Genomic DNA, 25,649 nt, shown 5'->3' with positions numbered 1-25,649 from the left:
TTCACATACTCACTACCTAGGTAAAAAATAGAACTTTACTGTAATTCAGAAGCCTCTTATGTGCCCCTCCCTGATTGCATTCTTTTCTCACTTTCTGAAGTAGTTACCATCCCGAATTTCATGGAAACCATTCTTTTTGTGTGTGTGTGTGTGTGTTCATCATATATATCTTCATTCCAAAATCCAGTGTTAAGTTTGCCTGTTTTAGAATTTCATAGTAAATAGAACTATGCTGCATGTACTATTCTGTGACATGCTTCTTTTGTGCAAGACTGTTTTTGAGATCACCCATGTTGATGTATATAGTTCCATTTTGTGTATTTCTACTGTTGTGTAATACTTCATTGAATTAGTATACCCTTATTTACTTATCCATTCTATTTATGGACATTTGGATTGTGTCCAGAGTTTGCTATTATAAACAATGCTGCTGTAACATTCTTTAATATATGTAATATACAAGAATTTATCCATGGTGTATGCATAGTAGCAGAATTGCTAGGACATAGAGTGCACACATGTTAAATTTTACAAGATAATACCAACCTGGTTTTCAAACCAGTTACGGTAGCTCTTTCCTCTTTCACCAGCAGTAGAGGGGCATTCCTCATTGGTCTACTCTTCCTGTCTCTTGGTATTTATCCAACTTAAAGAATTTTGCCAGTCTTGTGGTGTCAAATGGTATCCCAAAATGATTTGAATGTAGATGTCCCTGATTACTAATGATGCAGAACAATTTTATATGTTGAGGACTTGTGCATTTTTTGTCCTGTGACATTCCTATTCATTTCTATTTCCCATTTTTCGCTTAGTTATCTATCTTTTCCTATTTTTCTTTTTATATATTCTAGATACAATTAATTTGCTGACTAAATGCATTGTAAATACCTCCTTAGTGATTAAATTGGATGTGGGAGGTGAGAGAGGAATGTAGAATTACTTCCAGGTTTCTGGTTCGGGGAACTGAATGGATGATATTGCTGTTAAACTAGGACATTTAAAAGAGGCAGAGAACTAGATCTGGGGAAGAAGAAAATTTGAGATATTTTAGAGTTTGATATTTCTGTAGGATATTCAGGTGGAGATATCACATAGATCTCTCCCTATAAGGGTCTGAAGCTCAGGCAAAGTCTGTTATGCCACATCAGTCCTGAAGGAATCTTGTATGATGGGTCTTTCAGCAGACTGCAGTTGGAAGGAATATGGTAATTCTCAAAGTCATTTGTCTTCTACTGTGGGACTCTTTTATGAAATATATATTAGTTATTATTTTAATACCTTTTTGATTTGTTAACAATTGTATAATCTTTCTTAATGTTGCCGAGGGAGGGTGTCTGGGTGGCTCAGTCGTTAAGCATCTGACTTTGGTTCAGGTCATGATCTCATGGTTCATGAGCTTGTGCCCCTCTTCCTCACTTCCCTCCCTCCCCTGCCCCCCCTCCCTCTGCCCCTCTTGGGATTCTCTCACTTTCTCTGCCCCTCACTCACTTGCACACATACTCTCTCAAAAAAAATTACTGCTAAAGGAGTACAGCATTTTTATTTTGAAAAACATCCAGTGTATGCCTTACATAACATGCATAGTATATATCTAGACTTAAAATTTTTTATTCATTCATGTTTAGTACTTCATTACACAAGTTATTCCATACACGCTGAAAACAATATAAGACATATGTACGTCTGAGAACTCAACTTTGTGCAGTTTTCATTAAATAATAGTATTTTCACATACATTTTCAGACATTTTTAGGTTCTTTTATGTATTTGGAATTGTGTATATATAACCACTGGAAGAATATGGGCCACTTGGGAGGATAGCAGTAGAATCCCATGGAGTAAAGATCTTTCTTAAAAAAGCAGATTGTATTATGGCTATTTGTTTTTTTTAAGTTCTGAGAACTTTGATAAACCCAGAGGTGGGAATATCTTTAATAACCTTTAGAAGATATGAAAGGTGAGGAAAGTGTTAGTAGCAGGGCTAGGACCTGGTACATTCACTAAAAATGTAGCACCTTTAGCTTACAGTGCCAGAGCAGAGTTCGTACTAAACAGCTCAGGGTAATGAACCATCCACCTCCCTCAAGGAGTAGTAGCAGCTTATTTGGTGACAGTGGTTGGTCACCTTTTAGGAGAACTGCAATCCAGGGACAATTAGGGCTTGACAAGTATGTAGGGAAATGATGGCAGAGGTAGTCTCTTTCTGGTCCATCTTTGTCAGTACAGTGATTATGCTTCTGTGTTCAAGGAGATCTTTTAGACCTGTAGGAAGAGAAAGGGGGTGTAAAAGTGTGATATGCTCAACTCTGGCTTCAGCCTGGGTTCTGCTTAGAACATTCTGAGTTCATAGGTAACTTGCAAGTCCCCAGGCAAAGTGTTTGGTGAGCTTTCCTGATGCTACATAGTCATTGTGGATTGCAAGAGCTGCTTTTTTAGGGACAGGAGAGGCTTGGGGAAAATTTGGTAGCTTTGCTTGGATAGTTCTAGCTCTGCCTCAAGGTTAAAATGACCTATTGACACTTCTAGGTAGGTAGCTAACTTTTGATACCACAGACGATGGCAATCTCAGTATAAAAATAAATACAGGTAGTGGCAGGCATGGTGGTAAACGCACTTTTAAGCCAAGGGATCCCACAGGAAAGCTCACTGCAAATATTTCTGACTTCCTCAAATTGACATTTCTTAAAGAGAAATTCTGCAAATAACAGCAAACCTACCTTTCCTTGCTAATTGCTTTCACTAAATTCTTGATGGTCTTAGACTCTGGATTCAGGCATGTTTTCTCCCCATTCTTTTTCATTGTAGCACTGTAGAAGAAAGAGGGAAAATATTTAGAATGATGTTGGGCCAATAAAACAGGTGTAACATACAGTTTTTAAGCCAGATGTTTACGTTTCACTCTAGATGTTTCCCTTTGCTATGTAGAAGTCTTAGAATCATACAAAGCATTTATTGATTTTGTGATCATACATATTTAATATATGATTACAACTAGAGAAGTGACTTTCAGAAGGCATTTACTCACATGATTTCAACACGTGGACAAAAGTGACTTGCAGGAATCACTTCAAGTTTTTCTAAGGACCTTAGATTTACAGATAGTTCACTAATCTTGATACAGGTACAGCGTGGTGTTCTAGAGAGAGGTATTCCTGTGGGGAAAAAAGACAAGTACAGTAGGGGAGGTTAGTGCAGTTTTCGTTTTAGTCGTTTAGTGTGGATTGGCTACTACTTAGCAGAACCTATATCCCCATGTTATTTGAGGTAATCTGAGAGGGAATGATCCCATTATAATACAGCTCTGAATGATTGATTAGTTGATTATCTGAAAGAATGGAATTGCAACTTGTGAATTGTAAACTTACCCCTGAGCCCAGTTCTTATGGTTAATTAAGTGAGTTACTTAAGAAGTATCTGTCTCATCCTCTCTGTCCTCATTCCCTTACATTTTCTCTGTGTATCCTCTTACTCTTCTGTTCCCCCATCCTTTTATTCCATTTGCCTTTCTGACCTGTGACCAGAGAGAATCTCTGCTCATTTGGCCTTCATTTATAGGCAGGCTGTAAAACTTTTGCAAATATGCTATTCCTGTAATTATAGAACTTCTACGCAGTCCTATTTCTGACCTTAGAAATTAAATATCCTTTCATGTTCCTTACCTTGAATTCCACTCAGAGTCAGAAAGATGAGACAGAAAATAAGAACAGCTCGTTGGTTCATGGTGCTGTGACTGGAGGTTCCTCTGTGGTAGGCTCAGAATGTCTAAGCAGTTGAGTGTCTCAGAAAACGTGGGGTTGGGATGCAGTATTTATTTGTAAAGGCACTTTCCCTCTCTAACTCTGATTGGATAACATTCTAGTTGACTAAGCAAAACCTGATGCCTGTTTCTTGGGGAAGTCCCATGTTGCAGAATCAAAGGTATTATTAGTATTTATTGTGGTTCAGAGTTATGGAATTTCCCTCCACCCCCATTTTTCACTAAGAGTGAGTTAGGTTTCACTTTCTAAAACATGAACTATTTCTTGAAAAACAGAACTTCATTGCATATGTGGTTATTTTTAATGAAAAAAAATTTAATGAAACTTTTTATTTAAAAAAAAATTTTTTTTTTAACATTTATTTATTTTTGAGACAGAGAGAGACAGAGCATGAATGGGGGAGAGTCAGAGAGAGGGAGACACAGAATCGGGAACAGGCTCCAGGCTCTGAGCTGTCAGCACAGCCCGACGCGGGGCTTGAACTCACAGACCGTGAGATCATGACCTGAGCTGAAGTCGGCCGCTTAACCAACTGAGCCACCCAGGCGCCCCTAATGAAACTTTTTAAATGAAACTTTGATTCTCATGTTTTGCCTCCTGCAAAATAAAGATGTCAACTTAATCTTCAAGTCAGAATCCTGCCTGCGGGTTTTTTTTCAAGTTTTTATTTAAATTCCAGTTAACATACAGTGTAATATTAGTTTCAGATGTAGAATTCAGTGATTTATCACTTGCATATAATACCTGGTGCTCACCACGAGTGTCCTTTTTAATAACCATCACCTATTTTTCACCACCCCCCCCCCACTTGCCCTCCAATAACCATCAGTTCTCTGTAGTTAAGAGTCTGTTTCTTGGTTTGCCTTTTTTTCCCCCTCCTGTGTTCATTTTTTTAAATGTTGGTTGTTTTGGGGGGGGTGGGTACAGAGGAGGTGAAGTGGGCTCTATGCTGACAGTAGACAGCCCTATTTGGGGCTCAAACTCAAGAATCACGAGATCGTGACCTGAGCCACCCAGGCACCCCTCATTTGTTTCTTAAATTCCACGAGTGAAATCTTACTGTATTTGTCTTTTTTGATTTATTTTGTTTAGTATAATACTACCTTCCTCTATTCCACGCCATTGCAAATGGTAAGATTTTATTCTTTTCTATGGCTGAGGAATACAGTTTTAAAATGAGTATGTCTTAATACTGTGTTTTGAATCTGTCTTAATTTGCAGCAGTAAGGCGTGAATATGGATATATTCACTTCATGAGTTTCAGAGATGTCATTTTTTTTATTTTTACAATAGTTTATTTCTAAAAATTTTTTATGTTCATTTATCTTTGAGAGACAGAAAGACAGAGTGAGAGTGGGGGAGGAGCAGAAAGAGAGAGAGTGACACAGAATCTGAGGCAGGCTCCAGGCTCTGGGCAGTCAGCACATTGCCCAACATGGGGCTCAAACCCACAAACTGCGAGATCATGACCTGAGCCGAAGTCAGACACTTAAACGACTGAGCTACCCAGGCGCCCCTATTTTTACAATAACTTGTAAGAAAATAGGAAAGTTATTTTCATTTTGTATATGGAAAAAGAACCTTAGGGATGAGATAATTGTGTTAGGTCACACAAAGGTTGTCATCTATTTAGTATACCTATAATGCTTTTTCTCAGCATTTATCTTACATTTCTGTAATTACTTTCAGAGGGTAAGAAAAATTTTTTTTTAATTTTTAAAAATTTTAAAATATTTTTTATTTTTTTTTTAATTTAATTTTTTATTTCTTAAAATGTACATCCAAATTAGTTAGCATATAGTGCAATAATGATTTCAGGAGTAGATTCCTTAGTGCCTCTTACCCATTTAGCTCATCCCCCCTCCCACAACCCCTCCAGTAACCCTCAGTATGTTCTCCATATTTATGAGTCTCTTCTGTTTTGTCTCCCTCCCTGTTTTTATATTATTTTGTTTCCCTTCCCTTATGTTCATCTGTTTTGTCTCTTAAAGTCCTCATATGAGTGAAGTCATATGATTTTTTCTTTCTCTGACTGACTAATTTCACTTAGCATAATACCCTCCAGTTCCATCCACGTAGTTGCAAATGGCAAGATTGCATTCTTTTTGATTGCTGAGTAATACTCCATTGTATATATATACCACATCTTTATGCATTCATCCATCGATGGACATTTGGGTTCTTTCCATACTTTGGCTATTGTTGATAGTGCTGCTATAAACATGGGGGTTCCTGTGTCCCTTCAAACCAGCACACCTGTATCCCATTGATAAATGACTAGTAGTGCAATTGCTGAGTCATAGTGTAGTTCTATTTTTAGTTTTTTGAGGAACCTCCATACTGTTTTCCAGAGCGACTGCACCAGCTTGCATTCCCACTAACAGTGCAAAAGAGATCATCTTTCTCCAAATCCTCGCCAACATCTGTTGTTGCCTGAGTTGTTAATGTTAGCCATTCTGACAGGTGTAAGGTGGTATCTCATTGTGGTTCTGATTTGTATTTCCCTGATGATGAGTGATTTGAGCATTTTTTCATGTGTCAGCTGGTCATCGGATGTCTTCTTTGGAGAAGTGTCTATTCATGTCTTTTGTCCATTTCTTCACTGGATTGTTTGTTTTTTGGGTGTTGAGTTTGATAAGTTCTTTATAGATTTTGGATACTAACCCTTTATCTGATGTGTCGTTTGCAGCTATCTTCTCCCATTCTGTCGGTTACCTCTTAGTTTTGCTGATTGTTTCCTTCGCTGTGCAGAAGCTTTTTATTTTGATGAGGTCCCAGTAGTTCATTTTTGCTTTTGTTTCCCTTGCCTCCGGAAACGTGTTGAGTAGGAAGTTGATGCAGCCAAGATCAAAGAGGTTTTTGCCTGCTTTCTCCTTGAGGATTTTGATGGCTTCCTGTCTTACATTTAGGTCTTTCATCCATTTTGAGTTATTTTTGTGTATGGTGTAAGAAAGTGGTCCAGGTTCATTCTTCTGCATGTCACTGTCCAGTTTTCCCAATACCACTTGCTGAAGAGACTGTCTTTATTCCATTGGATCTTCTTTCCTGCTTTGTCAAAGATTAGTTGGCCATAGGTTTGTGGGTCCATTTCTGGACTCACTATGCTGTTCCATTGATCTGAGTGTCTGTTCTTGTGCCAGCACCATACTGTGTTGATGATTGCAGCATTGTAGTATAGCTTGAAGTCCAGGATTGTGATGCCTCCTGCTTTGGTTTTCTTTTTCAAGATTGCTTTGGCTATTCAGGGTCTTTTCTGGTTCCATACAAATTTTAGGATTAATTGTTCTAGCTCTGTGAAGAATGCTGGTGTTATTTTGATAGGAATTGCATTGAATATGTAGATCGCTTTGGGTAGTATTGACATTTTAACAATATTTGTTCTTCCTATCCAGGAGCATGGAATCTTTTTCCATTTTTTTGTGTCTTCTTCAGTTTCTTTCATGAGGTTTCTATAGTTTTCAGTGTATAGATTTTTCACCTCTTTGGTTAGATTTATTCCTAGGTATTTTATGGTTTTTTGTGCAACTGTAAATGGAATTGATTCCTTGATTTCTCTTTCTGTTGCTTCATTGTTGGTGTATAGGAATGCAACCAATTTCTGTGTGTTGATTTTATATCCTGAAACTTTGCTGAATTCATGAATCAATTCTAGCAGTTTTTTGGTGGAATCTTTTGGGTTTTCCATATAGAGTATCATGTCATCTGCGAAGAGTGAAAGTTTGACCTCCTCCTGGCCGATTTGGATGCCTTTTATTTCTTTGTGTTGTCTGATTGCAGAGGCTAAGACTTCCAATACTATGTTGAATAACAGTGGTGAGAGTGGACATCCTGTCTTGTTCCTCACCTTAGGGGGAAAGCTCTCAGTTTTTCTCCATTGAGGCTAATATTAGCATTGGGTTGTTCATATATGGCTTTTATGATCTTGAGGTATGCTCCTTCTATCCCTGCTTTCTTGAGGGTTTTTATCAAGAAAGGATGCTGTATTTTGTCAAATGCTTTCTCTGCATCTATTGAGAGGATCATATGGTTCTTGTCCTTTCTTTCAGTGATGTGATGAATCACATTAATTGTTTTGTGGATATTGAACCAGCCCTGCGTCCCAGGTATAAATCCCACTTGGTCGTGGTGAATAATTTTTTTAATGTATTGTTGGAGCTGGTTGGCTAATATCTTACTGAGGATTTTTACATCCACGTTAATCAGGGAAATTGGTCTGTGGTTCTCCTTTTTAGTGGGGTCTCTGTCTGGTTTTGGAATCAAGGTAATGCTGGCTTCATAGAAAGAGTTTGGAAGTTTTCCTTCCATTTCTATATATTGGAACAGCTTCAAGAGAATAGGTGTTAACTCTTCCTTAAATGTTTGGTAGAATTCCCTGGAAAGCCATGGGTCCCTGGACTCTTATTTTTTTGGCAGATTTTTGATTACTAATTCGATTTCCTTACTGGTTATGGGTGTGTTCAAATTTTCTATTTCTTCCTGTTTCAGTTTTGGTAGTGTATATGTTTCTAGGAATTTGTCTATTTCTTACAGATTGCCCATTTTATTGGCATATAATTGCTCATAATATTCTCTTATTGCTCTTATTGTTTTCATTTCTGCTGTGTTGCTTGTGCTCTTTCATTCATGATTTTATTTATTTGGGTCCTTTCCTTTTTATTTTTGATCAAACTGGCTAGTGGTTTATCAATTTTGTTAATTCTTTCAAAGAACCAGCTTTTGGTTTCATTGATCTGTTCTACTGTTTTTTTTTTTTTTGTTTGTTTCAGTAGCATTAATTTCTGCCCTAATTTTTATTATTTCCTGTCTTCTGCTGGTTTTGGGTTTTATTTGCTGGTATTTTTCCAGCTCCATAAGGTGTAAGGTTAGGTTGTGTATCTGAGATCTTTCTTCCTTCTTTAGGAAGGCCTGGATTGCTGTATACTTTTCTCTTATGACCGCCTTTGCTGTGTCCCAGAGGTTTTGGGTTGTGGTGTTATCATTTTCTTTGACTTCCATATACTTTTTAATTTCCTCTTTAACTTCTTGGTTAGCCCATTATTTCTTTAGTAAGATGTTCTTCAGTCTCCCAAGTATTTGTTACCTTTCCAAATTTTTTCTTGTGGTTGATTTTGAGTTTCATAGCATTGTGGTCTGAAAATATGCACAGTATGAGCTCGATCTTTTTGTATTTACTTAGGGCTGATTTGTGTCCCAGTATATGGTGTGTTCTGGAGAACGTTCCATGTTCACTGGAGAAGAATGTATATTCTGCTGCTTTAGGATGAAATGTTCTGAATATATCTGTTAAGTCCGTCTGGTCCAGTGTGTCATTCAAAGCCATTGTTTCCTTGTTGATTTTTTGATTAGATGATCTGTCCATTGCTGTGAGTGGGGTGTTGAAGTCTTCTACTATTATGGTATTACTATCGATGAGTTTCTTTATGTGTGTGATTAATTGATTTATGTATTTTGGTGCTTTCACATTTAGCACATAAATGTTTACAATTGTTAGGTCTTCTTGGTGGATAGACCCCTTGATTATGATATAATGCCCTTCTGCATCTCTTGATACAGTCTTTATTTTAAAGTCTAGATTGTCTGATATAAGTATGGCTACTCTGGTTTTATTTTGTTGACCATTAGCATGATAGATGGTTGGTTCTCCATTCCCTTACTTTCAATCTGAAGGTGTCTTTAGGTCTAAAGTGGGTCTCTTGTAAACAGCATATAGATGGATCTTGTTTTCTTACCCATTCTGTTACCTTATATCTTTTGATTGGAGCATTGAGCCCATTGACATTTAGAGTGAGTACTGAAAGATATGAATTTATTGCCATAATGATGCTTGTAAAGTTGGAGTTTCTGGCAGTGTTCTCTGGTCCTTTCTAATCTTTGTTGCTTTTGTGAGATATATATATACTCCCCCCCCCCCCATATTTTCTCCTCTCAGTCCCCCTTAAAATTTATTGCAGGGCTGGTTTAGTGGTCACAAACTCCTTTAATTTTTGTCTGGGAAACTTTTTCTCTCTCCTTCTATTTTGAATGACAGCATTGCTGGATAAAGAATTCTTGGCTGCATATTTTTCTGATTCAGCACACTGAATATATCCTGCCACTCCTTTCTGGCCTGCCAAGTTTCTGTGGATAGGTCTGCTGCAAACCTGATCTGTCTTCCCTTTAGGTTAGGGACTTTTTGTCCCTTGCTGCTTTCATGATTCTCTCCTTGCCTGAGTATTTTGTGAATTTGACTATGATATGCCTTGCTGATGGTTGGTTTTGTTGAATCTCATGGGGGTCCTCTGTGCTTCCTGGATTTTGATGTCTGTGTCTTTCCCCAGGTTAGTAAAGTTTTCCTTTTCTGGGATCCCTATGATTCTGATGTTCCTTTTTTTTTTTTTTTTAATTTTTTTTTTCAACGTTTATTTATTTTTTTTTTTGGGACAGAGAGAGACAGAGCATGAACGGGGGAGGGGCAGAGAGAGAGGGAGACACAGAATCGGAAACAGGCTCCAGGCTCTGAGCCATCAGCCCAGAGCCCGACGCGGGGCTCGAATTCACGGACCACGAGATCGTGACCTGGCTGAAGTCGGACGCTTAACTGACTGCGCCACCCAGGCGCCCCTCTGATGTTCCGTTTTAATGAGTCACTGATTTCTCTAATTCTTACATCGTGGTCTTTTGGCCTTAATCTCCCTCTTTTTTTCTGCTTTATTATTCTCTATAAGTTTGTCCTCTGTGTTGCTGATTCTCTGTTCTGCCTCATCCATCCTTGCGCCGCGGCATCCATCCGTGATTGAAGCTCAGTTACAACATTTTTAATTTCGTTCTGGCCATTTTTTACTTCTTTTATCTCTGCAAAAAGGGATTCTAATCTATTTTTGACTCCAGCTGGTATTCTATTATCGTGGTTCTAAATTCTGGTTCAGACATCTTGTGTGTATCTGTGTTGGTTAAATCCCTGGCTGTTGTTTCTTTGTGCTCTTTCTTTTGGGGTGAATTCCTTTGTTTTGTCATTTTGAAGGGAGAAAAGGAATTAATGAGGTAGAAAAATAGAAATAAAAAAATTTAAAAAATTAAAAACACACACAAATCGAATAAATGATGCTATATCTTAGGTGTGTTTTGGTCTGGGTGTTTGAAAGTGGTTTGACAGATTAGAGAAGAAAAAAGGGGGGGCAAGAAAAGAAAAAGGAAATCGTTTGAAAATTTGAAAAAGTGAATACACTGTAGTAGACTAAAATAAAATGATGGAAGTAAAATAGAATTTGAAAAAATTTACATAAAAGCAAAAAATATAGTGAAAAAATTAAAGAAAAATATTTTTAATAGAAATTGAAAGTAAAAATTAAGATTTTCTCTTTCTGCATTTGAGAAAAAGAAAAGAAACGAAAATCAGAAAAAGGAAATTGTTTGAAAATTTGAAAAGGTGAATACACTGAAGTAGACTAAAGTGAAATGATGGAAGTAAAATAGAATTTGAAAAAATTTACAGAAAAGTAAAAAATATAGTGATGAAAAGAAAAATACTTTTAATAATAATTGAAAATAAAAATGAATTTTTTCTCTTTCTGTATTCAAGAAAAAGAAAAGTGTAGAAGAGAAAAAAAAAAGAAAAAAATTGAATAGATAGACCTGCTAACAGATTGAAGTAGGACTGAAATTACTTCATTTTCCTCTAGAAGTCAGTCGATGTAGTGCTTTATAGTCCATAAACTAAGCCGGCGGTGAGACTTGTGTTCCTGAAGAGCCAAGTTGGCCCAGTTGGGCGGGGCTCGGTGTAATGGCTCTGCTTTCCACTAGATGGCGCTGCTAGCCTCCTGGGGTGGATTGTTGATGCGCTTGTAGGTGTGTATGCGCGGGAGTGGTGAAAATGGTGCCACCCAGCTACCCAGTCTGTTCTTCCAGATCAGCAATCGTGCACCCATCTTCTGTCTTCAGCTTTCGTCCACTCCCCACGTTTTCACTGTCCGTGACCAGGCCCCAGGCAGTACCTCTCTCCCGAGTTTTGTCTCAGATGTGGCTGTTTTCCCTGGCCCCTTGTGAAGAACTGCAGCTTTGACCTGTTCCGCCCCTCTGCAGAAGGGTCTCATCAACCAATGGCCAAATGAGCAATGGCCGAATGTCAGCTGCGCCCAGGAGCGCTTGCTGGACCCTGCTGCTGCTGGTACCCCAGACTGTGGCCAGATGCCAGCCACCCCAGAAAAAGTTCACGAGATAGTGTAGCAGCAGCGTTTCAGGGATTATGGAAAATTACAACACACATCTGGCACCAGGCTTCACTCTTAATGACCTTGTTCCAGCACCAGTGAATGTGGCCGTTTTCTGGGGTCTGCTGGGACCAGGTGGCTTCAACAGTTTCCACCAAATGTCCTTCCAGCAGTGGAGCTGCTTTTCCCCGTGTGGCCAGAGAACCTCCTGGCCCCCACTCTGTTCCTGGGGATTCGCCCTTCCCACCAGACCACCGCCAGGTATCGAGCTGCAGGGTTGCAGACTTTGCGCTCCCCTTGTTTACAGTCTTAATGGCATTTAAACCCTCTCCTTTCTCCCTTTTTAGTTTAGTCCCTGCAGCTGTTTCCAATTTTCCACTTTCTCTCCAGTTGCTTTTGGGGAGGGGTGCTTTTCCCATATTCTCATCCCTTCCCCAGTCTCCATCCTCTCTCTGCCCACAAAAGCAGCTCCCTACCCTCTGCAGCTTTTCACTCCCCAAATTCACCTCTTTGTGCCGTGTACCTGCTGAATTCTGTGGTTCAGGTTGTGTTAATCCTCCAATCAGTTTTCTAGGTGTGTTGGTCTGGCTGTATATCATGGACGCAAGACACACAAAAAACTTCCATGCTGTTCCACCATCTTGCCTGCTCCCCTGAGAGTAAGAAAATTTTAAAAATTCTTCAGTAATAGCAATTTTTCATCCTTTGTAGGTAAATCCAATTTTTGGAAATAGTTCAGCCAAGCATTGTCTTTTTATCAAATACTGTAAGTAAAATAGGTTTGCTCTTCTTGGACAAGGTCAAAGTTATGGAACTGGAAAGTTTTAAAGAATTCCAGATATGGGGTAAGCATCTGACTTTGGCTCAGTTATGGTCTCGTGGTCGGTGGGTTTGAGCCCCGTCTCTCTGCTGAGAACTCAGAGCCGGGAGCCTGCTTCAGATTCTGTGTCTCCCTCTCTTTCTCTGCCCCTCCCCCACTTATGCTTGCTCGCTCTCTCTCTCTCTCTCTGTCTTCTCAAAAATAATGTTAAAAAAAAAAATTAACTCCAGACATGTTTTGAACACTTGTAACATCATTAGAATAAGTGAATCGTCTCCAACATGTAACTATTTTGACAGAAAACCTTACTCATTTGGATATCTGATTACTGTTAGTAAACAGAGTCTGATTTTTGTTAGTGTTAGTAAACAGTTTTTGTGTATTACAGGAAAGTCCCTGAATGAAACATTATAAGACAACATCTAGACTGGCATAGGAAAATGATTAATAGCTGTAATAAGGTTATTGCAAAAAACCAAAGGATTTCCTTTTTGAAGAAAACTTTTATAAGGGTTCATGAATAGAGAGACCTTGGTGAGAGAACAGGATGGAAACAGGTTGACTTGACATTGATACAGCTCTAAGACATTGTCAAATGAAAAACAAAGGGGAAAAAAGGTATTCAATTAGTAGCAGTAATAACAACTTAGCATAATTTTAACTGGGCAAATAGGGGCAAAAACTGGTTTCTTAGTATTCGGTAGCACTTGGCAGATTATTCATAGCAGACAACATCAGTAGGAGGCAGATGGTACCCATATAATGTAACATGTTGGGCCTAACAGTGGAAGTTCAGTACCCAACTGATAGAACAGTCTGATTATGTTCTTTGCAAGTGATTGGTAACAGGGGATCCAAGATGAAATGCTGTTCAAAATACAGGCATTACACTGCAGTGGGAAATCTGTTTAGGTGAATACTTGGAATCTAGGGAAATATCTGGGGAGGTCTTTTCATAGTCAGCTAAGCTACAACAATCTTCAGATAAGCCAGGGAAAGGCAAAACTTCCATCCTAGGATTAAACTAGTTTAGCTGGTACATACAGGTTTAAAACTTGGCATAGACACCAAGATAAAGCCTATATCTGCAAACTGGGCACACGTAAAACTTGGAACCTCAAATGTAGGAATTTCGTCATCAGAACTCTGTCTGAGTTGCTTGAGGCAGGCCAAGATTGCTGGAGTGCTGAATCCCAGGTCAGTCTGTTCCAGGGATAAGCTTTCCAGTCAGTAAGTCAGGGGATTTGTGGGAAACTGGAAAGACAAAAGGGAGAGAAATGAGGCAGGAACTGATAGAACCCAGAAGACTTTCACCCAGCAAAGAGACTTTCATCTGATGAGGAGGGAGAGGCTTATGAGAGACAGGGACAGAAGGGGACCTCCCATAGCTGTTTGTGCAGAATTAAAAATTAGACTGTGAGTAAAAATGCCAATTCAGAGAAATGTCTGACATGAATGGAAGAGGCTTTGAACAGTTCCAACATCAAACAAACAAAAATGTATGTGGTGATAATTTCACTTTTGTTAGGATCTAAGTTCTCAGATAAGATGCTCTCTGTTTAGCAAAAGTAAAGAGAGTTTGAGGCACATTACATATGAAGTGGACCAAGTATCTCTTATTGATGAGAAAATATTTTTTATTTAATATTTTTTATTTAGTTAAACATTACATAGCAAAAACTGTGGGTCAGGCTATGTTTGAAGTGCTTTATGATTATTGACTCAGTTATTCTTTAAATAATGACTCATTTAACCCAGTAATTCTAACTCTAAAGTCCATGTTCTTAACAGCTCTGTTATGCTACCTCTTTACAGAGAGTATTGTTCTCGATTTTGATTTCTGATTTCTGTTTTCTCTAAATGGCTAAAGCCATCTTTGTAGTTACTTTGGGTGCCTCAGTAATTGAACACTCAGAGAAAAAGTTTAAGATGGATCTTAGACTGGATTTAATATTAAACTGAAAGATGGTATTGTACATATAGGTTATTCATGTAAACATACAGATACACATGAATGTTAGCTAGTAAACAATTAGATAGTGTGTATATACTTCAAAGTACTTTTATTCACTTAATTTTTTAAGTTTTTAATTTTAATTCCTGTATAGTTAGCATAGTGTTATATTTCAGTACAATATGGTAATTCAACAGTTCTATATATTACTCAGTGCTCATCGTGATTAATATACTCTGTAATCCCTATCACCTATTTCACCCATCTCCCTACCCACCTCTCCTCTGGTAACCATGAGTTTGTTCTCTATAGCTGAGTCTGTTTCTTAATTTGTCTTTTTTCCTATGCTAGTTTGTTTTATTTCTTAAATTCCACATACAAGTGAAATTGTACACTATTTGTCTTTCTCTGACTTATTTTGCTTAGCATTATACTCTCTAGTTCCATCCATATTATTGGAAATAGTGGAAATGGGTGTACACACACACACACACACACAAACACACATGCATACACATACACACCCCCAACATTTTCTTTATCCATTCATTTATTGGTTGATACTTGGCCTGCTTTCATGATTTGACTATTGTAAATAATGCTGTGGTAAACATAGGAGTGCCATGTGTCCCTTTGAATTAGTGTTTTTGTATTTTTTGGGTAAATACCCAGTAGCATGATTGCTGAATCCTAGGATAATTCTTTTTTTTTTTTTAATCATTTTAATTAAAAAAAATTTTTTTGAGAGCACACAGGCAGGGGAGAGGGGCAGAGGGAGAGAGAGAATCCCAAGCAGACTCCATGCTCAGCACCAAGCCCAATGTCGGGCCTGATCCCATGACCCAGGCGTAAGTCGGGAGTCAGACACTCAGCTGACTAAGCTACCCACGCACCCCCTAAATCTTAAGGGGCCTGAATCTTAGGGTAGTTCTCTTCTTAATTTCTTGAGGAATCTCCATATTGTTTTCCACAGTGGCTGTACCACTTTGCATTCCTACCGTAGTGCATGAGGGTTCCTTTTTCTCCATATCCTCACCAACACTTGTGTTTTTGTTTTTAGCCATTCTGACAGTTATGAGGTGACATCTTATTGTAGTTTTGATTCGCATTTCCCTGATGAATGATGTTGAGTGTCTTTTCATGTGTCTGTTGGCCATTTGTATGTCTTCTTTGGAGAAATGTCTATTCATGTCTTCTGCCCATTTTAATCAGAGTATTTGTGTTTTGTTTGTTGAGTTGTATCAGTTCATTAGGTGTTTTGGATATTAACCTTTATCACATGTGACATTTTCAAATACATACTCTCATTTAGTAGGTTGTTTTTTAGCTTTGTTGATTATTTCCTTCATTATGCAGAAGCTTTTTATTTTGATGTCCCAATGGTTTATTTTTCTTTTATTTCCCTTGCCTCAGGAGATGCATCTAGAAAAATGCTGCTATAGCCAATGCCAGAAATTACTGCCTGTGTTCTCTTAAGGATTTTTATGGTTTTACATCTCATATTTAGGTCCTTAATCTGTTTTGAGGATTTTTTTAATGTGGTATAAGAAAGTGGTCTAGTTTCATTCTTTGCATTTGGCTGTCCAGTTTTCCCAGCACCATTTGTTGAAGAAACAGTCTTTTTTCCATTGCATAGTCTTTCCTCCTTTGTTGAAGATGAATTGACCATATATTTGTGTGTTTATATTTTGGGTTTTCTGTTCTGTTCTTTTGATCCATCCGTCTGTTTTTGTGCTAGTACTATACTGTTTTGATTACTGCAGCTTTGTAATACCACTTTGGAAATCTGGGATTGTGATGCCTCCTGTTTTGTTCTGCTTTTCCTTTTTAAAAAAATGTTTTAAATGTTAATTTATTTTTGAGGGGGGGAGAGGGGGGAGGGACAGAGAGAAATGGAGACCCAGAATCCAAAGCAGGCTCCAGGCTCTGAGCTGTCAGCACAGAGCCCAATGCAGAGCTTGGACCCATGAGCTGTGAGATCACGACCTGAGCCAAAGTCGGATGCTTAATCAACTGAGCCACCCAGGCACCCCTGATTGTTTTTTTTTTTTTTTTTTTTTTTTTTTTTACCAGAAATCTAGATCCCTTACAAAAGTTCTTGATATTATTCTTAACCATTGCAGCTTGTTAAATCATTATAAAATGTCATTCTTTATCTCTAACACTTTTTGTCTTGTCTATTAGTGTAGCTACTCAGCTCTCTTTTGGTTACTATTAGAATGATGTTTTTCTGTTCTTTAAACTATTTTGTCTTTGAATCTAAATTTTGTCTCATCTAAAAAGTGTACAGTTGGATCAGGTTTCTTTAAAAATCCATTCTGCCAATGTCTGACTTCTGATTGGAGTGTTTAGTCCATTTACATTTAATGTAATTAATAATAAGGTAGGCTTTACATCTGACATGTTGCTATTTTCTTCCTCTATGTCTTGTCTTTTTTACTTCTCTTTTCTCCTATTACTGCTACCTTTTGTGCTACACAGATATTTTTAGTTCATTATTTGATTTCAATAAAGAAAATGTGTGATTAACTCATTTAAAGTATATAGTTCAAAGGTTTTTAAGTATAGTCACAGAGTTGTACAACAGTCATCTCTTTCATTTTGAAATATTGTTTTGCAGGATACTTCTTGGTGATAGTATTTTTCTTTTAATACTTTAATTTAAAAGCCAGAGGGCAGGAATGTGACATTTTCATAGTTTCTGATGAGACCTTAGTTATTAATCTTTTTTAAAAATTAATTAATTAATTTATTTTGAGAGAGAGAGAGAGAGAGTGTGTGTGCAAGCAGGGGAGGGGCAGAGAGGGAGGGGGAGAGAGAGAATCCCAAGCAGGCTCCACACTGTCAATGCAGAGCCCAGTGTGGGCCTCAAAGTCACAAACTGTGAGATCATGACCTGAGCTGAAATCAAGAGTTGGACACTCAACCAGCTGAGCCACCCAGAAACCCCTATTTGTTAGTCTTACTGAGGCTCCCTTGTGCATGATAAAGCAGTTTTCTCTTGCTGCTTTAAAGATTCAGTCTTTGAATTTTGACAGTTTGACTATAATATTTTAGTTGTAGATCTCTGGAGTTTGTTGAGTTTCTCAGATACTCAGGTTAATGTTTTCATCAAATTTTGGAATATCTTGGCTATTATTTCTTCAGATATTCCTTCTGCCCCTTCTTTCTCTTTCCTCCTATTACGTATATAGTGGTACGCTTTATGGTGTTAATGTTCATCTCTGAGTCTCTGTCCATTTTTCTTCTTTTTTTTTTTTCTGAAAATTTCAGTTACCTTGTCTTCAGGTTTGCTGATTTTTTTCTTTTGCAAGTTTAAATTATCTCTTGCACCTTTCTAGTGAACTTCTTACATCGGTTATTATACTTTTTAGAGCTGGAGATTCTTTTTTATAATTTTTTACTGATATTCTTTATTCAGTAAGGTGGTGTTCTCATTCTTTCTTTTAATTCTTCAGACATGGGCTTCCTTTAGTTCTTTGAACATGTTTATAATAGCTGGCTTAAAGTCTTTGTCTAGTAGGTCCAGTGAAGAAGTCCCTGGGCTTTTTCTGGAATGGTTTCTATTGAATGCTCTCTAAGTGTGTATGAGTCATACTTTCCTCTTTGCATGTTTCTTTGTATTTTTTTTTTTTTTGTTGTTGTTGTTAAAACTGGATATTTTAAATAATGTAGTAACTTGGGAAATCTGGTTTCTCCCCTCCTGGGGATTTGCTGTTGTTGTTGCTGTTTCTTTAGTGATTTTCCTGAACTAATTCTGTAATGTCTTTATCATTTATTGTGTATAGCCACTGACATCTTTGTTTAGTTAGCTTAATGGTGAGCTAATGATTGGGCTAAGATTTCTTTTTTTTTTTTTTAATGTTTACTTATTTATTTTGAGAGAGAGAGCACATGCAAGTAGGTGAGGGGCAGAGAGCAGGGAGAGAAAATCCCAAGCAGGCTCAATGCTGTCAGTGTGGAGCCCACTGTGGGGCTCGATCCCACGAACTGTGAGATCATGACCTGAGCTGAAATTAAGTGTCGGACACTTAACGAACTGAACCAACCAGACACTCTTGGACTAAGATTTCTTTAAATGCCTTGAACCAATAAATCTCCCAGCCTTTAACAAGGGCTCTGTGTATGTGTTGGGTGATGCCTTCAGGGCTCTGAGAGGCTGTCTACAGTTCTGCTTTAGCCTTCATTTCCAGTTTGTGCAGAGCCTCAGGGTCAGCTTGAGGTGAAAGATTAGGGCCATTTCAGGTTTCTTCTGAGTGTGCACACAGCCCTGCACTAGTGTGTGAACTTCTAGATTCTTAGGACTATATTGGAGCTTTTCAAAGCCCTCCATAGACCTCTCATTCCCTAGTCTTTCCTTTAAAATAAGTTTCAGTCTTTTACTAGACCCACCTACTTCAGGCATTTAATAATTGTTAAACAATTACTTTTTCACAGTAAGTGAGTCCAGGGTCAAGTTAAATAAAGACAAGCCATGTGAGGTTTTTTTTTTTATACTTTTTTTTTTTTTTTTAATTTTTTTTTTCAACGTTTATTTATTTTTGGGACAGAGAGAGACAGAGCATGAACGGGGGAGGGGCAGAGAGAGAGGGAGACACAGAGTCGGAAACAGGCTCCAGGCTCTGAGCCATCAGCCCAGAGCCTGACGCGGGGCTCAAACTCACAGCGAGATCGTGACCTGGCTGAAGTCGGACGCTTAACCGACTGCGCCACCCAGGCGCCCCTTAGCCATGTGAGGTTTTAAGAAAGCTTTTAATCAAGTCACTAGTGATAATCATCTAGGATGGGCTTTTTGAGAGCTTCAAACTGATTCCCCCTCTCCATTGGCTTTGAGGTAGCTTTTCAGAGATACATAGTTGTGAGGCTGTTATTTTTCAAAGCTACTGGGAGAGGGGAATGAGAATAGGACAGTGAAAAGTGCCAGAAAATTTTCTGTTCTTACTGAGATCAAGCTGTTTCTTAGTATTTTCCCTACTGCTGCAGACTGTTGGTTAATTTCAAGAGTTTTGAAAAATAGGGTTTTGACAATTTTTTCCAGTGCTGTTTTTGCTTTTACAGAGGTCATTACTTCATCATCCCAGAAGTGCTTTCAATAGTTAGGTTTTATAGTTCTTTTTTTAAAATGTTTATTTTTTTTTTTTGAGAGAGAAAGAGAATACAAGCAGGGGAGGGGCAGAGAGAGAGAGGGGGACACAGAATCCAAAGCAGGCTCCAGGCTCGGAGCTGTCAGCACAGAGCCTGATGTGGGGCTTGAACTCATGAACTGAGAGATCATGACCTGAGCTGAAGCCAGGCACATAAGTGACTGAGCCACCTAGGTGCCCCTTATGGTTCCTTTTTGAGGTAAAATTCATGTATGTTGAAAAGTTCAGATCTTAAGTGTACCATTAAATCAATCTTAGAATTACACACACTTGTATATCCACGTTATCCAAACCCCTATCAAGTTATAGAACATCACCACCACTCCAGAAAGTTCCTTCACGCTACCTGCCAGTCAGTCCTCACCCCATCTCCTCTACTCTTGACACCACTACTCTTTTGAATTTTTTAGTATATGTGCTGCCGAAGCGAGCACACTTTTGAATTTTTTAAATATAGATTTGTTTGTCTCTTCTAGAACTTCATATAAACAGAACAATTTTAGTATGTATTCTTTGGTTCAAGGCTTTTTCTCAGCATATTTTTAATATTTACTTATATGTTTACATATTTTATTTTTTTCACATTTTAACTTAAATTCTAGTTTTAATTAAATTCTAATTTTAAATTCTAGTTAGTTACCCTCTAGTTAACATAGAGGGTACAATTGGTTCCATGGATAGAATTTAGTAATTCATCACTTACATATAAACTCAGCTCATTACAAGTGCCCACCTTAATACCCATCACCCATGTAGCCCATCGCCCACCCACATCCCTTCATCAGCCCTCAGTTCTCTATAGTTAAGAGTCTCTTACAGTTTGCTTTTCTCTCTTTTTTCCCTTACCCTGTGTTTATCTGTATTGTTTCTTAAATTACACATATGAGTGAAATCATGGTATTTGTTTTTCTCTGCCTGACTTATTTCACTCCGCATAATACACTCCAGCTCTGTGTTGTTGCAAAAAGCAAGATATCTTTCTTTCTTTTTTTTTTTTTTTTTTTTTTTTTTTTTTTAATTTTTGAGCGACAGAGAGCAGGCAGGGGAGAAGGGCAGAAGGAGAGAGGGAGAATCTTAAGCAGGCTCTGCATTCAGTGTGAAGTCTGACACAGGGCTCAGTCTCATGACTGTGGGACCATGAACTGAGCCAAAATCAAGAGTTGGTGGCTCAACTGACTGAGTCACCCAGGTGCCCCAAGATTTCATTTTTTTTGATGGCTGAGTAATATTCCATTGTATATATATACTGCTTGTTCTTTATCCACTTAGCAGTTGGTGGACATTTGGCTCTTTCCATAATTCATCTATTGTTGATAATGCTGCTGTACACATCAGGGTGCATGTGCCCCTCAGAGTCAGTATTTTTGTATCCTTTGGGTAAATACCTAGTAGTGTAGTGCAATTGCTGGGTCATAGGGTAGTTGTATTTTTAATTTTTTTTTCTTTAGAGAGAGGATGTGAGCAAGGGAGAGGAGCAGGGGGGAGGGGGAGGAATCTCAAACAGGCTCCATGCTGAACATGGCATGATGCAAGGCTTGATCCCACAACCCTGGGATCATGACCTGAGCCAAAATCAAGAGTTGGATGCTCAACCAACTGAGTCATCGAGGCACTGTTATGCCCAGAATTCGTGATCCCCAAAGACCACCAGGGAGCCGAGTTCGATGCAAAAGCAAAAGAGCCTTTATTCGAGCTAGCTCGAGCTCAGTCCCCTACCTGCACCGACGCAGCGGTGAGATACCAGGGAGAGAGAGCGAGTTTCAAAAGCACAAAGGTTTTATAGGGGTCTAGGGGCAGCAGATTGTCTGGGGAAGGGGCGTGGCCTCGGCGATTGGCTGGGGAAGGGTCAGAGGACTGTTACGCAGGTCGCTGGGCGTGTTTTGATCAGGAAGTTTGAATGGGTGAGCGGGAGGTTACTCAAGGGGAGGAGGCGTGGTCTAGGTGAAGGACACAGAACAAGATGGAGTCCGCCGGCGTAGGCCCGCCCTTTCAGCACCTCTATTCTTAACCTTTTGAGGAACCTCCATACTGTTTTCCAGAGTAGCTGCACCAGTTTGCATTTCCACAAACAGTGTTAAGAGTGTTCCCTTTCACCATGTCCTTTCCAAAACCTGTTGTTTTATTTGTTAATTTTAGCTATTCTGACAGGTGTGAGGTGGTATGTCATTGTGGTTTTGATGTGTATTTTCCTGATGATGAGTGATGTTGAGCATCTTTTCATGTGTCTGTTAGCCAGCTGGATGTCTTCTTTGGAAAAATGTTCCTGTATTATGCCCATTACTTAACCAGATTTTTTATTTTTGGGGTGTTAAGTTTGATAAGTTCTTCATTAATTTTGGATACTAACCTTTTATCTGATATGTCATTTGCAAATATCTTCTTCCATTTTGTAGATATTCTTTTAGTTTTGTTGATTGTTTCTTTCACTGTACAGAAGCCTTTTATCTTGATGAAATCACAATAGTTCATTTTTGCTTTTGTTTTCTGTGCCTCCAGAGACATGTCTAGTAAGGAGTTGCTGCAGCCGAGGTCATACGAGTTGCTGCCTGTGTTATCTAAGATTTTGATGGTTTCTTGGGTCACATTTAGGCCTTTCATGTAGTTTGAGTTTATTTTTGTGTATAGTGTAGGAAAAGTGTCCATCTTCATTCTGCATGTTCAGTTTTCCCAACACCATTTGTTGAAGAGACATTTTTTTTCCCCATTGGGTATTCTTTCTTGGTTTGTCAAAGATTAGTTGGCCTATAGTTGTGGATCCATTTCTGGTTTTTTTATTCTCCTCCACTGATCCAGTTCCATTGGCAATACTATGCTATCTTAATGATCATAGCCTTTATAATATAGCTTGAAGTCCAGAATTGTGATGCCTCCAGCTTTGCTTTTCTTTTTCAAGATTTCTTTGGCTATTTGGGATCTTTTGTGATTCTGAAGATCCCAAATTATAGAATTGTTCTAGCTCTGTGAAACATGAGAGTGGTATTTTGGTAGGAATTACATTAAATACATAGTTTGCTTTGGGTATTATAGACATTTTAACAATATTTGTTCTTCCAGTTCATGAGCATGGAATGTTTTTCCATTTATTTGGGTCGTCTTCAGTTTCTTTCATAAGTGTTCTATAGTTTTCAGAATGCATATCTCTTGCCTCTTTTGTTAGGTTTATTCCTAGATACCTTATGGATTTTTGTGCACTTGATTTCTCTTCTTGCTGCTTTATTGTTGGTGTATAGAAATGTAACAGATTTCTGTATTTTCATTTTATATCATGAGACTTTGCTGAACTCGCATCGCATATCGGTTCTAGCAATTTTTTGGTGGAGTCTTTTGGATTTTCTATGTAGAGTTATCACATAGTCTGTGAATAGTGAAAGTTTGACTTCTTACTTGCCATTTTGGGTGTCTTTTATTTCTTTATGTTGTCTCATTGCTGAGGCTAGGACTCCCAGCCTAGCCCTCTCAGTGGATATTCCTGTCTTGTTCCTGACTAGAGGAAAAGCTCTCATTTTTTCCCCATTGAGGATGATATTATTTGTGGGTCTTTCCTATGTGGCTTTTATGATCTTGAGGTATGTTCCCTCTATTTCTATTTTGTTGAGGGCTTTTATCAAATGGATGCTGTCTTTTGTCAAATTCTTTTTTGCGTCTAGTGAGAGGATCAAATAGTTCTTACTGTTTCTTTTATTAATGTGGTGTATCACGTTGATTGATTTGCAAATATTAGATCACCCTTGCAGCCCAGGAATAAATCTCACTTGATAGTGGTGAATGATTCTTTTAATGTACTATTGGACTTGATTTGCTGATATCTTGCTGAGAATATTTGCATCCATGTTCATCAGGGATATTGGCCTGCAGTTCTCCTTTTTAGTGGGGTCTTTGGTTTTGGAATCAAGGTAATGCTGGCCTTGTAGAATGAGTTTGGAAGTTTTCCTTCCATTTGCATTTTTTGGAACAGTTTGATAAGAATAGGTATTCACTCTTCTCTAAATGTCTGGTAGAATTCCCCTGGGAAGCCATCTGGTCCTGGACTTTTGTTTGTTGGGAGATTTTTGATTACTGATTCAATTTCTTTGTTGGTAATGGGTCTGTTCAAATTGTCTATTCCTGTTTCAGTTTTGGTAGTTTGTATGTTCCTTAGAATTTATCCATTTCTTCCAGATTGCCCAATTTGTTAGCATATAGTTTTTCATAATGGTTTATATGATCTCACAATGGTTTGTGTTTCTCTGGTATTGGTTGTGATCTTTAGTCTTTCAGTTGTAATTTTATTTGGGTCCTTTCTCTTTTCTTTTTGGTAAGTCTGGCTAAAGGTTTATTAATTTTACTTATTCTTTTAAAGAAGTAGCTCTTATTTTCGTTGAGCTGTTCTACTGGTTTTGTTTTTGTTTTGTTTCTGTATCATTTATTTTTTCTCTGATCTTTATTATTTCTCTTCTCTTGGGCTTAGGCTGTATTTTCTGTTCTTTTTTTAGGTCCTTTAGGTATAAGGTTAGATTGTATATTTGAGAGTTTTCTTCATTTTTGAGGTAGACCCATATTGCTATATACTTCCCTCTTAGTACCACCTTTGCTGTATCCCAAATGTTTTGGACTGTCCTGTTTTCATTTTCATTTGCTTCCATGTAAATTTTAATTTCTTTTTTAATTCCTTGGTTAACCCATTCATTCTTTAGTAGGATGTTCTTTAACCTCCATGTATTGGTGGCCTTTCCATATTTTTTCTTGTGCTTGACTTTAAGTTTCATAGCATTGTGGTCTGAAAGTATGCATGATATGATCTCAGTCTTTTTATACTTGTTGAGGGTTGATTTGTGTCCCAGTATGTGATCTATTCTGTTCCATGTGCACTTGAGAAGAATATGTATTCTGCTGCTTTAGGATGAAATATTCTGAATGTATGTGTTAAGTCCATCTGGTCTGGTGTGTCACTCAAAGCCATTGTTTCTTTGTTGATTGTCTGCTTAGATTATTTGTCCATTTCTTAAGTGGGGTGTTAAAGCCCCCTATTATTATTATAATTATCAATGAGTTTCTTTATATTTGTTATTTATTGATTTATATATTTGGGTGTTTTCAAGTTGGGGGCATAAATGTTTACAGTTGTTAGATCTTGTTGGATAGACCCTTAATTATGATATAGTACCCTTCATCTCTTGTTACAGTCTTTGGCTTAAAATCTAGTTTTTTTTGATAGAAGTATGGCTACTCCAGCTTTCCTTTGATGTCCATTGGCATGATAGATGATTCTCCATTCCCTCACTTTAGATCTGCAGGTTCTGTAGGGCTAAATTGAGGCTTCTGGGGAGCCTTGTAGCTCAGTCAATTAAGTGTCCAACTTTGGCTCAGGTCATGATATTGGGTTTCATGGGTTCAAGACCCATGTTGGGCTTTGTGCTGACAGCTCAGAGCCTGGAGCCTGCTTTGGGTTCTGTGTCTTCCTCTCTCTGTCTGCCCCTCCCCTGCTTGCACTTGGTCTCTCTCTCAAAAATAAAAATTAAAAAAAAATTTTTAAATGAGTCTTCTGTAAGCAGCTTATAGTTAGGTCTTGTTTCCTTATCCATTCTGGTACCCTTTTTCTTTGGTTTGGAGCAGTTAGTCCATTTACATTCAGAGTAATTATGGCTAGATAAGAATTTAGTGCCATTGTGTTATTTCTAAAGTTGCTGTTTCCAGAGATTTTTTTCTGTTTCCCCCTACCCCCTAGTCTTTGTTGCGTTTGGTCTTTCCCACTCAACATGTCCCCTTTAATATTTCTTGCAGGGCTGGGTTAGTGGTCTCCTTTTTGTT

The 25,649-nt window shown here is 38.1% G+C and overlaps 2 protein-coding genes across 3 annotated transcripts in view; one reads left to right on the top strand and one right to left on the bottom strand.

Moving 5' to 3' along the window:
* ART3 (ADP-ribosyltransferase 3 (inactive)) overlaps window positions 1-25,649 on the top strand; it is a 141,625-nt gene that overhangs the window by 18,798 nt on the left and 97,178 nt on the right. The window lies entirely within an intron of this gene.
* On the bottom strand, window positions 1,522-3,794 carry CXCL10 (C-X-C motif chemokine ligand 10). Its single transcript, XM_045473717.1, has 4 exons — window positions 3,660-3,794; window positions 3,026-3,152; window positions 2,718-2,807; window positions 1,522-2,262 (listed from the first exon to the last, which is right to left on the bottom strand). The coding sequence occupies exons 1-4, from the start codon at window positions 3,718-3,720 to the stop codon at window positions 2,244-2,246; spliced, it is 297 nt and encodes a 98-aa protein (XP_045329673.1). The 5' UTR covers window positions 3,721-3,794; the 3' UTR covers window positions 1,522-2,243.

Source organism: Leopardus geoffroyi, chromosome B1 (genome assembly GCF_018350155.1).
Source record: "Leopardus geoffroyi isolate Oge1 chromosome B1, O.geoffroyi_Oge1_pat1.0, whole genome shotgun sequence".
NCBI classification, from domain to species: Eukaryota; Metazoa; Chordata; class Mammalia; order Carnivora; family Felidae; genus Leopardus; species Leopardus geoffroyi.
Note: the sequence above shows the minus strand (reverse complement) of the source record. Positions and strands in the feature narration are given on the sequence as shown.